This window comes from Emydura macquarii, unplaced genomic scaffold (assembly GCF_026122565.2).
Source record: "Emydura macquarii macquarii isolate MOO-44397 ecotype Brisbane River unplaced genomic scaffold, CSIRO-AGI_Emac_v2 contig_2834, whole genome shotgun sequence".
NCBI classification, from domain to species: domain Eukaryota; kingdom Metazoa; phylum Chordata; order Testudines; family Chelidae; genus Emydura; species Emydura macquarii.
In genome coordinates, this window is record NW_027132971.1 from 4,947,080 (window position 1) to 4,960,144 (window position 13,065).

The window sequence follows — 13,065 nt, forward strand, 5'->3', positions numbered from 1 at the left end:
AACTGGTCTAAGTAATTCTTAACTTGTTTTTTTCCCCTATTCTAGCCTCAGATTTTACCCCAGTTACACTGATGTTCACTGTGTTAGTCATCTAATCACTGTTAACCTTTTTGGTGAAAACTGAAATAAAAAGGGCATTTAACACTTTGGCCATTGCTGCATTTTCCATTATTGTCTTTCCATCCTTGTTGAGTAATGGGCTGACCCTGTCCTTGGTCTTCCTCTTGCTTCTCCTGTATTTGTAAAATGTTCTTCATGTCCTTTGCTAGTTTAATCTCGATTTTGCCTTGGCCTTTCTAGTTTTGTCCCTACAGGTTTGTGTGGTTTTTTATATTCATAATTTGACCTAGTTTCCACTTTTTGTATGAGTCTCTTTTGAGTTTCAGGTTTGTTGAAGATCTCCTAGTTAAGCCAGGGTGAATACATTGAGTCTGACTAAGGGCTGGATCCACCACAGTTGACAACAAGAGGAGTTTCCATTGACTTCAATGGGAGCATAACTGAGGCATCGTAGGATATTCTGGCCCTCATATGCTGCTCCAGTAGCATATAGGGGGCGCAATGGAGTTGCAAAAGACCAAAGTGAAAATTTTTCCACTGCAGGAGCAGTATAGAACCTTTGTATGCAGTCCTAGATCTCCCAGTCTTGCAGGTCCCATTGAAATGATGCTAGGGAATGAAGGGAGTGGATTGTGGTCATGCTGTTGTTACTCAGCATCTATGGAAATTCTGGGCTGCAGTGGGCATCCATGGACATCCTTGGGCAGGCAGCTGTTTCAGCCCTGGCAGCAGCCAAGAATCTGGGTGGCACAAAAATGAATTAAAACCACCTTTCCCAGGGCTGTGTTTTCTGTTATGCTCCTTGGAAATCCTTTTTGATTTGATAGGTACATTTGAAAGCTGGCATGCTTTTAACTAACAAATATAAATTAACTACAGGAAAGTGGTTTGTATATTCACTACTCCTACACTTAATTCCAACTGTGTTGTGTCTTATTGCTTGTGTTCTAGTGATCTGCACCACTGATGTTGCTAGGCACAAATCCAAGCTCTCTATAGAGCAGTTCACACCATGTCATGTGTTATTGTGATTACAAAATGCTAACTGTTCAAAATATTTATATTATTAATCAAATGCTTATTCTCAGAAATTCAGAGCCATGACTGTATTTGGCACAATTCACTGTTGAGAATTTACAAAGTCACTAGAGTGTTAGAATTTCTGAGCAATAAATTGTGTTGATTACAGTCAGAGCTGTGAATTCTTATCATCCAATGAGATCATCATATTTCCTGTCCATTTCATCAAATATTTTTGTTTACCTTCACTAATAAATCATGTATATTACCTCATCTAAGAAAGAATGCCTTAGAAAAGATATTAACAGTTTTTATTTTGTAATTTTGTAACCCTTACCTTCTCATATCCTCCTTTATGTGCAGGTTGATCAATTCCTTGGGAACATGGAAAGAAATAGTGCTTTCAGACATCTGTTCTCGGATATGCAGCCATTTGTTGTCCGAAGTGGGAAATCTATATAACTTACAGATTGGGTTTTTTAACACTGTAGAAGAGAAAAAATGATGGCATTGCTTAATTGTGGCTATGTGTTTCTTTCTGAAGCTATCACAATGGTTTAGTCCAAAAATGTAAAATTATTTCTCTTTCCCCCTGAATTTCCAAACTTAAGTCCAAAGATAAACGTATTATTCATTAAAAGCATAACACTGAAGGCTGTACTACCTAGTGCAGTAGATAATTAACTTCTACCTTGTATTTTAAGTAACTGGTAAATTTATCATTACAGTGGCAATCAGAATGCAAGCTCAAGCTCTCTGGCACACATTCATGAGATAAAAGTAAAAAAGGAACTTAACTGATGGATAAATAAACAGTGAAATCTCACGCTAACTGCTGATAATATCTGTAACCATGTGCAAGGGTGTGGTATTGAATTCCTAGGCTTCCATACATTTGAAAGTGAAACCATATGGGACAGATGCAGCACATACCAAATGATTTAGATATTGTAATATATCCTCCCCTCGTTACACATAAATAATGGTTATTAACACAAAACAGGTGCTGCATATGTACTTTAAGAGGAAATAATGCCTCACTTGTCTGTCACTGCAGTCTAGTACCCTGCAGAACTATATGTAACAGTCAGGGGGTCAATCCTGCAAAGTGCTGAGCCCTCTGTCCCTAATCCAGCAACGGGATAGCGCTTGTATTTAAATTCATCAGAGTGCACCAAGGTCTCAGCACCTTGCAGGTTCAAGCCTAAGAACAGCATGTTTTTTCTCTCAGATCTGTTGCACAGTGTATTTTCATCAAAATGGCATAGCAATGCTCCATAATGAGTCTGTGCAATTCCTATGCCCTCCTTATCTTTGCCCTTAAGCCCTTTTTCTGTTCTCTGCTGATTCTCCACAAGAAGCACATAGAGCAAAACCTAGAAAGATACTTTTTCTTTTACTTCCTAGATAAGCTTACTGGGAGATAAATGTTTGTCATTAAACACACACACATCCATTGCTTCTTAATTCAGAATGATTTTAGACAGCAATCTGAGCTCTCCAACAATCTCTCTCCATCAAACTACAGATCTTTTCACATTATTGGTAAAAGCTGCCTTGGACCAGCTTCTCATCAATCCTGCCACTCACTATTGTATAACTCAAAGAAATGCATTACCTCTGATCACTTTGAAGAAACTGTTGCTTTTGAAAGCACATCAACAAGTGGAACTTGCAAGCCATATTACAACTCGCTATTGTGGAAAGCTCTCTCTCCCATTACTGCCTACATACACTGATTCATGCAGCATGAATAACATAACTATAATAAACAAAGGCCAAACCACCAATGATTCAAATATGCACTTTAAAAAAATCAGATTTGTTATGAAAACAAAAAACACTCCAGAAAAGGACTGAAGCAAAACCAATGAAACCAGATGATCTACATAAACGAGATGATTACTGATAAGCAAAGTTACAGCCCACTTCATAAAGAACCAATATTGCATATGCTCATTTTTAGATAGTTCTTGTTTATTTTCAGGAACTGTTCTCTTTTTCTGTTTTGGAAGAAACTTCATTAAACTACTCTTCTTCCATGTAAAACTTAAGACCTCCCAGGTACCAACTTCTGTTTTGTTAAAAATAAATAAATTCACTTCTAAACTAAATTATTTAATATTAACAAAGAATAATGTTTAAAAGTAAGCATAATAATCCTTAATAATGTTTAGCATGTATGAACAGCAGCATTTTTTGTCTATAGAGCTCAAAGTACCCTTACAAAAATGATCAGGCATTATTATCCACATTTTACAGATGAAGAAACTGAGGCATGGACGTTAAATGACTTGTTCAAGATCACAAAGTATCTCTTTCTCTAGGGCCTTATCCATTGGGCCAATCTGTGATAGATGTCTGGGATTGGGAAATATACATTCAAAATATAATTTGGTTAAAGCACCATGAAACATTCTCTATATTTTTCTCTTTTGTTGTGACTTTAAGTTAATGAAAGATATTTTATTGACAGCACTGAAACCGAAGTCTTGTCTTAATCCATAGAACGGCTGTGCAAGATACGCCATCAATGTTCATTGAGCAAGACATGGAGTGACAAACTTCAGACTAGAAAGAATAGTTCAGTATGTATGGCTGATTCTGTTTTTGGCCCATGAGCAGAGAGCAGCCAACTTATGTGCCAACTTTAGTGGTTACTGTTCACTATGAAGAAGGATGAGTAGATTTCAGATGCTAACCTAGACATGAAAAGCTCTATACCACATTAACTTTATGGGGCATTGCATCCCTGTGCAACTTTTTGAATATATGAAACATCTTCAAGAAGAACCTGCAATTTGCACTCACAACATGCAATAATTCATATTTGCCTGTGGAAACACAATGTGCAAAACAGGTAAACATTTAACTGCTGGATCTGTGCATACAAATACTGTTTGTGTATGCAAACACAGGAATCTATGTGCAGTAATGCCAAAAAACTCTACAAAAGGGGCCACCTTGAAAATTTCACTCGACAGTTTTTCTTTCTGCATTAAACCAAAGTTTACACAATACAACAACTAGTGTACAATTGTTGCTGTAATATTATCATCCTAGCAGTGCTTCCAATGCCGACAAATGGCCAAAACAAATGGCTCAAGGGGATCCTTTCAATCGAAAACTCTGGATCATATCTTGCAAACCTTTGCCAAATACAGAAGTCCAAATAGTCTCATTTGCACCATTGCCAGCTCTTGTGATTTCTTTAAGAGTTTTCAGATATTTGGGATTTTTTTAAAGCTACAGCTCTTGGAGTCAGCTCCTGATTATGTAACAATCTCACTTTTGTTTTGTTTTGTTTTTTTAACCAAGTTTCTAGACCCATGCTTAGAACAGCTTAGAAAACTTTAAAGGCTGAAAGCAAATTAACTTTAAAGGCAGAAGGTGGCAAATTAAAAAGCATCCCAAATTTATTATTATTTAAATCTCATGATTTTTAAGCCAGTCTCATGATTTTGAGGAGGTCTGACTTTTGCATGTTTGTCCTTGGCAATAACGCATTTAGCTTTTGTAACATATGGAATATTCATGGAGTAAAGGCTTGCCAATCCAACCTTCCCTTCATTTATAAAACAACTCCGAAATTTAGGTAGAGACTTGCTTACATATGAACTTTCAAAACACTTCGCTGAGCAAAATGGGGAAAGTTCTCTTTTGAAAGTGCATCTGCATGTGAAGCCAGGAAATCAATCCTGTATATTTAACAACCTGCATTTTCTGACATTCTCACTGTAAAATGTAAAGACGTCACAGAGTTTTCTGTTCCTTTGAAAATCCATTATTTCTCCATATGCTATTCTCTCCCTCAAATAAAACTTAAAAAACAAAAGAGTGAACTCTATTTCTCGTTTCAACTTTTGCTCACGATCTAATTAAGATCAAAGCAAACTGCTGTCATGTTTTAATTTCTAATAGTGTTGCTATTAATGGATGTTTTTCCTCTGAAAAAAAGCAAGTATACCTTTTATTTCAGAAAAAATAACTTCTGTTTTGGTTTTGTTCATTTTTTTTAATTAGATTTCAGTTACTTTTCTCCTCTTTCACACCTGAAAGGGTAACATGTTTAAATGAAAAATATGAGAGAAAATTATTTTAATTTTCAGTGTTATAAATGGATAAGTGAATTTCTAATAGTATAAATGAAGTCTCTTGAGGTAAAAATGGAATAGTGATGAGGCTCTCTGAGATATGACATTCATTCCCATCACTCAATAAGTACTTCACAATTCACTTGAGGTATGTGAGTTCCATGTATAAACATCCAGGCTTGAGATGAATGCCAATGCCCTTCTATGCCTACCTTTTTTTTTTTTTTTTTTTTTTTTAAACGTTTCATAGTTTCCCTGGCATGATAAACGACTCAAGACAGAGAGTCAAAAATGTATACTGTAATACACATATATAGATACACACACAGTATATATAGGGCAGTATATGTGTGTGTGTACATGTATGTATGAGAGAGAGAGAGAGAGACACACACACTGTTATAAACATTTACACACAAAATATAAAAAAAGAAAGAGAAGGAAAGAGTGAGGTATATAGAGAACATATATGGGGAGAGAGAAAGATTCATATACACCCAGATATATGGAGGTGATATCTATGTAATAAATTGTACAGCTATGTGATAAATTAGTTTATCATGCATCTCTGATTCATAGGTAAAGTTCCTGTTAGGTGACCAATCTCTCCCAGCACCTAATCTCCCCCCCAGCAGCTTCAAACAGCTGCAATTAAAAAAAAAAAAAAAAAAAATCAAGCAACCAGAAAAATATTTGTCATGCTCCCCCAATATGTGAGCTTTTACTTCAAAAGAAAAAAACCCCAAGCCACCAGAGGCCCACGATGGACAAGACTCATTCCTGAACCAGTAACAGGTTTTCTATACATAAAAAATGTCACCGTTTTAAAATCCCACATCTCAGAGTCACGCAGAACTACAAATGGCAGTTTTACAGGGTTACAGAGAGGCTTCCCAACTGGATTCAAAATTCACAAGAAGGACCTGTGATAGTTCTATGTAAAAAAAAGTTATTTAAAGTCATTTTTAGAGGTTTTCATCACTCCCTCTGAGACCTCAGCACTTGGACTCATGGTAAATAAGGCTTTACAGGTGAAATGATAAGAAAAAATTCCCACTAACCGTTTTTAAAAGTCTCTAAAACATTAACAGCATATTTCTGTCTGTAATGCATGTGGCATATAAAGAATAAATGCTGGCGTTGTGTGTTTTGGGTGACCTGCATAAGTTACTTGTGGTTTTGTTACTGCTGAGCGATGGAAATTCCTACACTCAGGCTGATTACATTTTTATAGCACTCCATACCATCATGTAATATCTCTTTATATAATAAGAAAAAGAGCAAGAAATGGGTTGAGTATATAATCTGAAGTGAGTTCCAGAACAGATTCTGAACTGAAAATGCCCTGACAACAGGCCTTTCCTTTTAAGACCATAGGGCTTTCAACACAATCTCAACACTGTATAAGCCATGGGAGAGGTATACTTAGAACTCAATGTGTGTGAAATTGATATCACACCCAATCATATATTCAATATAACTGCTTTCTAGTCATTAACACAACACCTCACGTTACAAAAAACTGTTGGCTTCATCCAATGCCCACTGAAGTCAACTGGATTCTTTCCATGGACTTCAATAGGCACTGGATCAGGCTCCAAGTGTGGGAGTATTCAGCAGAGTACCAGAAAGTGTAACTTTTCAGGGCCAGTTTCTGCAAATCTTTCTTCAAACAAGTAGTCAAAGGGACACTACTCAAGTGAGAGAAGACAACTTCAAGGAGTAGGGTTTTCAGGACAACACCTTAAATCTCTAGTAGTTCTGAAACTCTTCAAAACTGGTAGTGTTGTGTAGCAGCACATTGTTTTGGAATCAAATAGAAATCTACTCAGAATGCATTAGAATATATACAGAAAGAAATTACAAACATCTTGTCTGAACTACTAAAATGACCTTTGAACATCCTTTTTAATGTGCTTTTATTAAACATTCAAGTTCAGTGGCTGGTGCTTTTATAGATGCAAATGTTAAACTTAGAGTGAACATTAAATGAGGCACAAAAATTTAAAAGTGCTCTGTTCAAAATTCTTGTATGCATGAGATTTTGGTGGTTTTCCCTAAGTTCTCTCACTAATAAAGATAATCTAGTACAGTATTATAGCCCTAATTATTTTCAGAACTTTGGATGTTATAACACATACCTGCATTTAATAAAGGTAAGCTGTCTTTACCACTTATGCCTTCAGGTGCTGTACTTTCACAAACCAATGCACACTATAAGAGAAAAGATGTAACATCTTGAAAGGAAACATAACCAAAAATGGAATTTTTCAGAAGTTGCTGCAAAGAAATATAAAAGAGTTAAATATGAAAGGCTTTGGGCAAAATATTACTGAGAATCTATATTTCTAACCCTACCTGTTTCTTGAAGCAATTTAATTTTTAATTACTAATTTGCATTCTCCCTGTACAACTCAGTTGTAACATTTAATAAAAGGTTATAACACTGCAGTTTGTGTACAGAAGAAGGCAAAACATGAAGGATTGTCCCAAAATGCAGTAAACAGATGTTTTCAACAAGACAATAGCAGAGTATAAAATAATTTTTGACAAGTTATAAAATTTCAAAGGAATTTCTTTCAACAGGGCTGCTCTGAGAAACAACAGGCAGGCAGCATGATTTAGTATAAAAGCAATTTTGAATCAGGGGTGGGGGGATAGTGCTAATTTATTTTGTTTTTACTGTCCTCTTTTTGACATTTCTTTCCCCACTTGATTTCATCTCTTAGTGCTACTTACTTTTACATAATCTCCTAAACCATTTTTAAAGGTTCCTCTTCTGGCTTCACACTCATGTATAATTCTGAGCTTTAACGTTTTAAGACTGCTATATTTTTAAATCCTGTCAACTGATTTTTTTCTTTTCAAAGGCAGCAAATCAACATCTGTTATGTTCTTGCACTTCCTTTAGGTCTAAATCCTAAACAATAGCAGACAGCCCAAGAACATAACTAGACTTTGCATCATTCTGTTGAGTGCAGAATAAGATAGAAGGAATAGAATCATAGAGTTGGAAGGGAACTCAGGAGGTCATCTAGTCCAACCCCCAGCTCAAAAGCAGGACTAACTTCAGCTAAATAATCCCAGCAAGGGTGTTGTCAAGCTGCAGCTTAAAAACCTCTAAAGATGGAGGTAACCCTAGGTAACCCATTCCAGTGCTCCACCACCCTCCTAGTGAAAAACTTTTTCCTAATGTCCAACCTAGACTTCCCCCACTGCAACTTGAGACCGTTGCTCCTTGTTCTGTCATCTGCCACCACTGAGAATAGCCTAGCTCCATCCTCCCTGGAACCCCCTTTCAGGTAGTTAAAGGCTGCTATCAAATCCCCCCTCATTCTTCTCTTCTGCAGCCCCCTAATCAGGAACCTTCCTTCAGGTGTTGGAAAGCCTGACAAAGTGTTTTGCAGCTGCTACTACAACCATAAGCTGGCTGCCATAACCTCTGTGGCTGCTGCAATGCACCCATTCCATAGTAGGTAGGACAGAGGGCAAGAGTATTCATGTAGCAGTAGATATACTGCTCTCATCTCTGCCTCTCCCATAGTCTTCCCAGCCTTGGACCTATCTGTTCCCCATGCTCTCTAGTGCATGGGAACTCCTCTTAATCAAAGTTCTGCATCATGTTAGGAATTCTTCCCCTCGGCACAACAGAACCACATGGGCTACACTCTTTGGCTGCAGGAGAATTTCTGCAGCCAAAGAGTCAGCATTTGATCCTTAATGATTAGAATAATAAATTCTTGTTCAAGATGACTGTTTTAGTATTCTCCCCCTCTATTTTGGGCTGATCTTGCACTTAGTAAAATGTTCAGGGCTTATTAACATGAGGACAGAAATCTCTGCTAATGCAACTAATTCCTCACCCTACTGTGAATTCTGAATGGTACTAACACCCAGATCCTCACGTGGAGAGCTAATTGTAGGAAGGTGGTGAGCGTACTGGGGAAGAGTTTGTAAGCAAGGAGGAGATGTTGCCCTTTACCAGTGGTTTTGTACCAATCAACATCCCAGATCTGGATTTCGCTGCCACTTTCTTTCTGCCTGAATGACTGGCTGTGTAGACATACAGCATACTGAATAGTACACCCAATTCAAAACTAATTGGTTGGGGGTATTTCAATATATGGATGAGGCAACAGTGAAAATACTACATTTTCAAAGTTTTAAAGTAAGTGCTACATTTTCAAAAGTTGTCTCTGGAACTGCACCCTCACTTGTTTGCACACACAAGCAGGAAATAGGGTAACTGTGTCACACTTAATTTACATATGCAAATATCCATTTACACACATTAACAAAGGCATCTTAAAGATCACTGAAATGATTGCTGTGCTCTTCCGTCAACCCAGCCTATCAGCAAGTATTGCAACCCTGCTGGAAGAAACCAGTTAATTCCTGATGACTCACTATGGTAGAGATAGCTCATTACTGCCCCTACTAAATAAGAGGGTTTGGGAGTGGGGAGAGTGGTCTGCATAGCAGGGGAAGCTAGATTCTAGGGCTGCGCTGCACCAAGAGAGGAATAACCAAGCCTGGGGACGAGGCCAAGTTTAGACCCTTCACAACATTAGTGCCTCAAACTACATTCTGACAGTTCTCAAGCAGTGGTTAATTATCGCTGATTGAGGTTTAAATAAATACTTTCTAACAAAACAGAGGGGAAAAGTTTGAGAATAGAGAATCACTTGGCACAGCTCTATGCAAATGTATTTTGATTTCAGAGAGCTGAGCACACATATTGTACTTTATTCCAGAGCTGATTTCTCATTTAGCTTTTTTGAATAACAAGAACTTAAACCCCAGTGTGGTATTAGTAATACAGGCATCTGGCACCGCTGATCATTCTAATTTAATTTTACAGTGGGTTGACTGATTTCCTACCTTTTGTCCCTGCACATCTGTTGTGATGTGGTCTACTTCCTCCTCTTCTGTCTCCCCCATCTTCACAAGGCTGACTTCTATGGTACCAACTGTCTTTCCACCATCAGAAGTTCTGAAACCAAAAATAATGAAAAATAAAAAGTTTAATTCTTCAGCAGCCTCTCATAACTTCAGTACAAATATTTATGTCAGTACACATTTGTTCTATTTATTTTGTAGCCACATTCATCTGTATTGAACTCATTTTCTACTACCATAAAGCAAATGTTAACAATAGGTCAGCAATGTATTTGTCCCACACTGCTTATAACAAGGAGAACTTTGAATATATTGGTTAAACTCTAGATGGGTGACTGCTGTTTAAAAAAAGATGGAACTATTTCACAAATATGAATGTTCATTCTAAAAATTCTCATGACTAGGGGGCAAGTCTACACTTAAAAAGCTGCCGTAGCACTTTAGTGAAGGTGCTACTACGCCATGGAAGACCTTCTCCCATTGGCGTGGTTAATCCACCTCCCTGAGAGGCGATAGCTATGTCAACAGGAACAGCTCTCCCATCCACCTAGCACTATTTACATCGGGCGTTAGATCAGTATAACTGCATCGCTCAGAGGATGGATTTTTCACAACCCTGAGCAATGCAATTATGCCAATGTGAGTTTGGAGTGTAGACCTGTTCTAGGGTACTTCTAGGAAAACTCCATTATGCACTGTGCCAATGCTCCGTTTTACAACCTGCCAACTTACTGCACACGTCAATACTTTGGTTTCTAACTCTATCTGTGAAGAAAGGACATATGCCATGTATCACTAAACTTGCTGCCAAACCAAAATAGTGAAGCAAGTTTTAACACTCTTTGGTAATCCTCTCTATATCTAACTTCAAGTACCAATACCATTCCTCAGCTATTGGGAAGATATTTCTACTTCACCATGCAAATAAGTCGGGAAGAAACATTCTTGTATTACTGAGTTTGCTGTCAATGAGTCAAAGAAATAAAGTTTAGATTTGGATCTCCAAATTTATGATGGGATAGCCCATCTCTGGGTAGCATCTAGGGCCTTAAAACCTCATCCCACAAGGTGCTGGATGCCTCCTCAACTCCCACTGACTGCAACACGGTTCAGGATTAGGAGAGGAAGGTTTATGGGATTTATGAATGGTGAGAAGAAGGAGGATGGATTATTGAAGAGTTGGGTTTTAAAAGGAGAGGACAGGAACTGGAGGATGAAGAGGTACAGGGGACAGAATGGTAAGAGGCATAACACTGCAAGCACTTAAGAGAGACAGGAAGTTCTATAATAAAATGAGCAGATTGGAAAGTGCACAGAGAATGAGGGAGGGAAATGACAGCAGAGATGTATTTGGAGGCAATATTATGTATAACCGTATAGGTGAAAATGAGGACCTGGAATTTGCTATGGAATAAGAAACAGGAAGCCAATGAAGACACTAGAGGAGGGGCTATATGGTTGTCATATTGGGAGAGAATAACTTACAGAAGCTGAAAATTGTTAGGAAATATAGTTTCATTTTGAAAAAAAAGTACACCACATTCTTTGGAGAATTTTCACAGAGAAAACATTGCACACCTCCTCCTCAACATCAACGTTTTTATGGTGCTTTACAAAAACTAACCAATCAATCTTCAGACAGGAAGCAGGAAATAAGTATTATTTTCCACTTTTCACTAATTGGGAAACAGACAAGGAGATTAAGTAACTACCTCAACATAATATGAGCCCCAATCCTGCAATGAGAACTTTATGAGCTTTTCCTTGCACTTGTGCAGAGCTCTACTGACTTCAGTGGGACTCTGCACTGTTCTCACGTGTCCTTAATTTTACACACTATGAATAATCCCAGAGAAGTCAATGGGCCTAATCACAGTGTGGACAGTTAAGCATATGTGTAAGTCTTTACAGGATCAGGGCCTTGTTCAGCATAGTAACTTGGGATATTTTCCTGTTTGAAAACAATACGTTTTCAAAATGTAGTGACCTCTCTAGTTTAAGATAAATGTTTACTTATTGGTACTAGCCACTGTTTTCTAAAATGAGAGACGTTCAAATGGATGTACTCTGACAATGCAGAAATACCATCTTTTCTTTCATGGACTTTGTAAAATTTTTATATAATTCTTCATAGTTTATGTATGTGGGTTTTTACTTGCGCCAAACCAAATGCATCAAACAATAATAAAAAACAAACACATGCAAACAACACAGCAGTTCAGCACTCAAGCAACCCTACCCATTAACTGACCAATGAGCATGCAATAGAAGTGGAAATTATTAGTAAAGAATCGGATTTTCAATTTCCAAAGGGTATTTATTATGAACAGTACATAAACAGTTACAAAAATTATGAAAAAATAATTTGCTAGTGTTTTTTTAAAAACAAAAGGTAAAACTAGTTTAATGGACTCATGGCAGATCCCTCCATCCTTTGAATTACTACAGACCTACAGCTTTCACCTAATTTTTCTCTCTCTTTTCTCCTTCTTATGTCACAGCTGGCACACGTAGACCAGGCTGCAGTAATGAATGGATAAATCAGACTATGACGAGAACGGGAGTATGGTGTTGCCAGGTCAAATATTCTGTTTAAAACTCAATTTTCATGGCAGGAGCAACTGGTAAAAGACTGACAATTCAAAACAGTTTAATGCATTTTGATCAGCATGCTGAACTTCTGTCACATTACCAGTTAGCCTTAAATAATTTAACCAAGAATTTCAGGGAGTGATGAATTTAATCTTTTCTATCGCCTTGGACTGAAACTAAAATGTTTCATTTTCCTAAGTGCAGGAAGTAAAATCTTACCCTCACAATCTTTGTAGGAAATGAATTTTCCAGGCCAAAAAATAAACCTGTAAGCATATTTTAGAATGTATTGGACACAATAGGTCTGATTCTACTTTAATTTATTCATTAACTGCTCATTACTGCAGCCTGGTCTACGTGTGAGTCAGGAGGTATAAAAGAAAGCAAAAGTCCTCAGAAT

The 13,065-nt window shown here is 37.3% G+C and overlaps 1 protein-coding gene across 5 annotated transcripts in view; it reads right to left on the reverse strand.

The window, feature by feature from the left end:
* The window catches only part of INPP4B (inositol polyphosphate-4-phosphatase type II B), a 426,088-nt gene that overhangs the window by 185,190 nt on the left and 227,833 nt on the right, over positions 1-13,065 (reverse strand). For all 5 annotated transcript variants that reach the window (XM_067567968.1, XM_067567967.1, XM_067567972.1 and 2 more), the window contains 3 exons: positions 10,056-10,167; positions 7,316-7,388; positions 1,418-1,565 (listed from right to left, as the gene is read on the reverse strand). In XM_067567968.1, the coding sequence (XP_067424069.1) occupies positions 1,418-1,565; positions 7,316-7,388; positions 10,056-10,167 (333 nt within the window). The remainder of the gene's footprint in view (positions 1-1,417; positions 1,566-7,315; positions 7,389-10,055; positions 10,168-13,065) is intronic.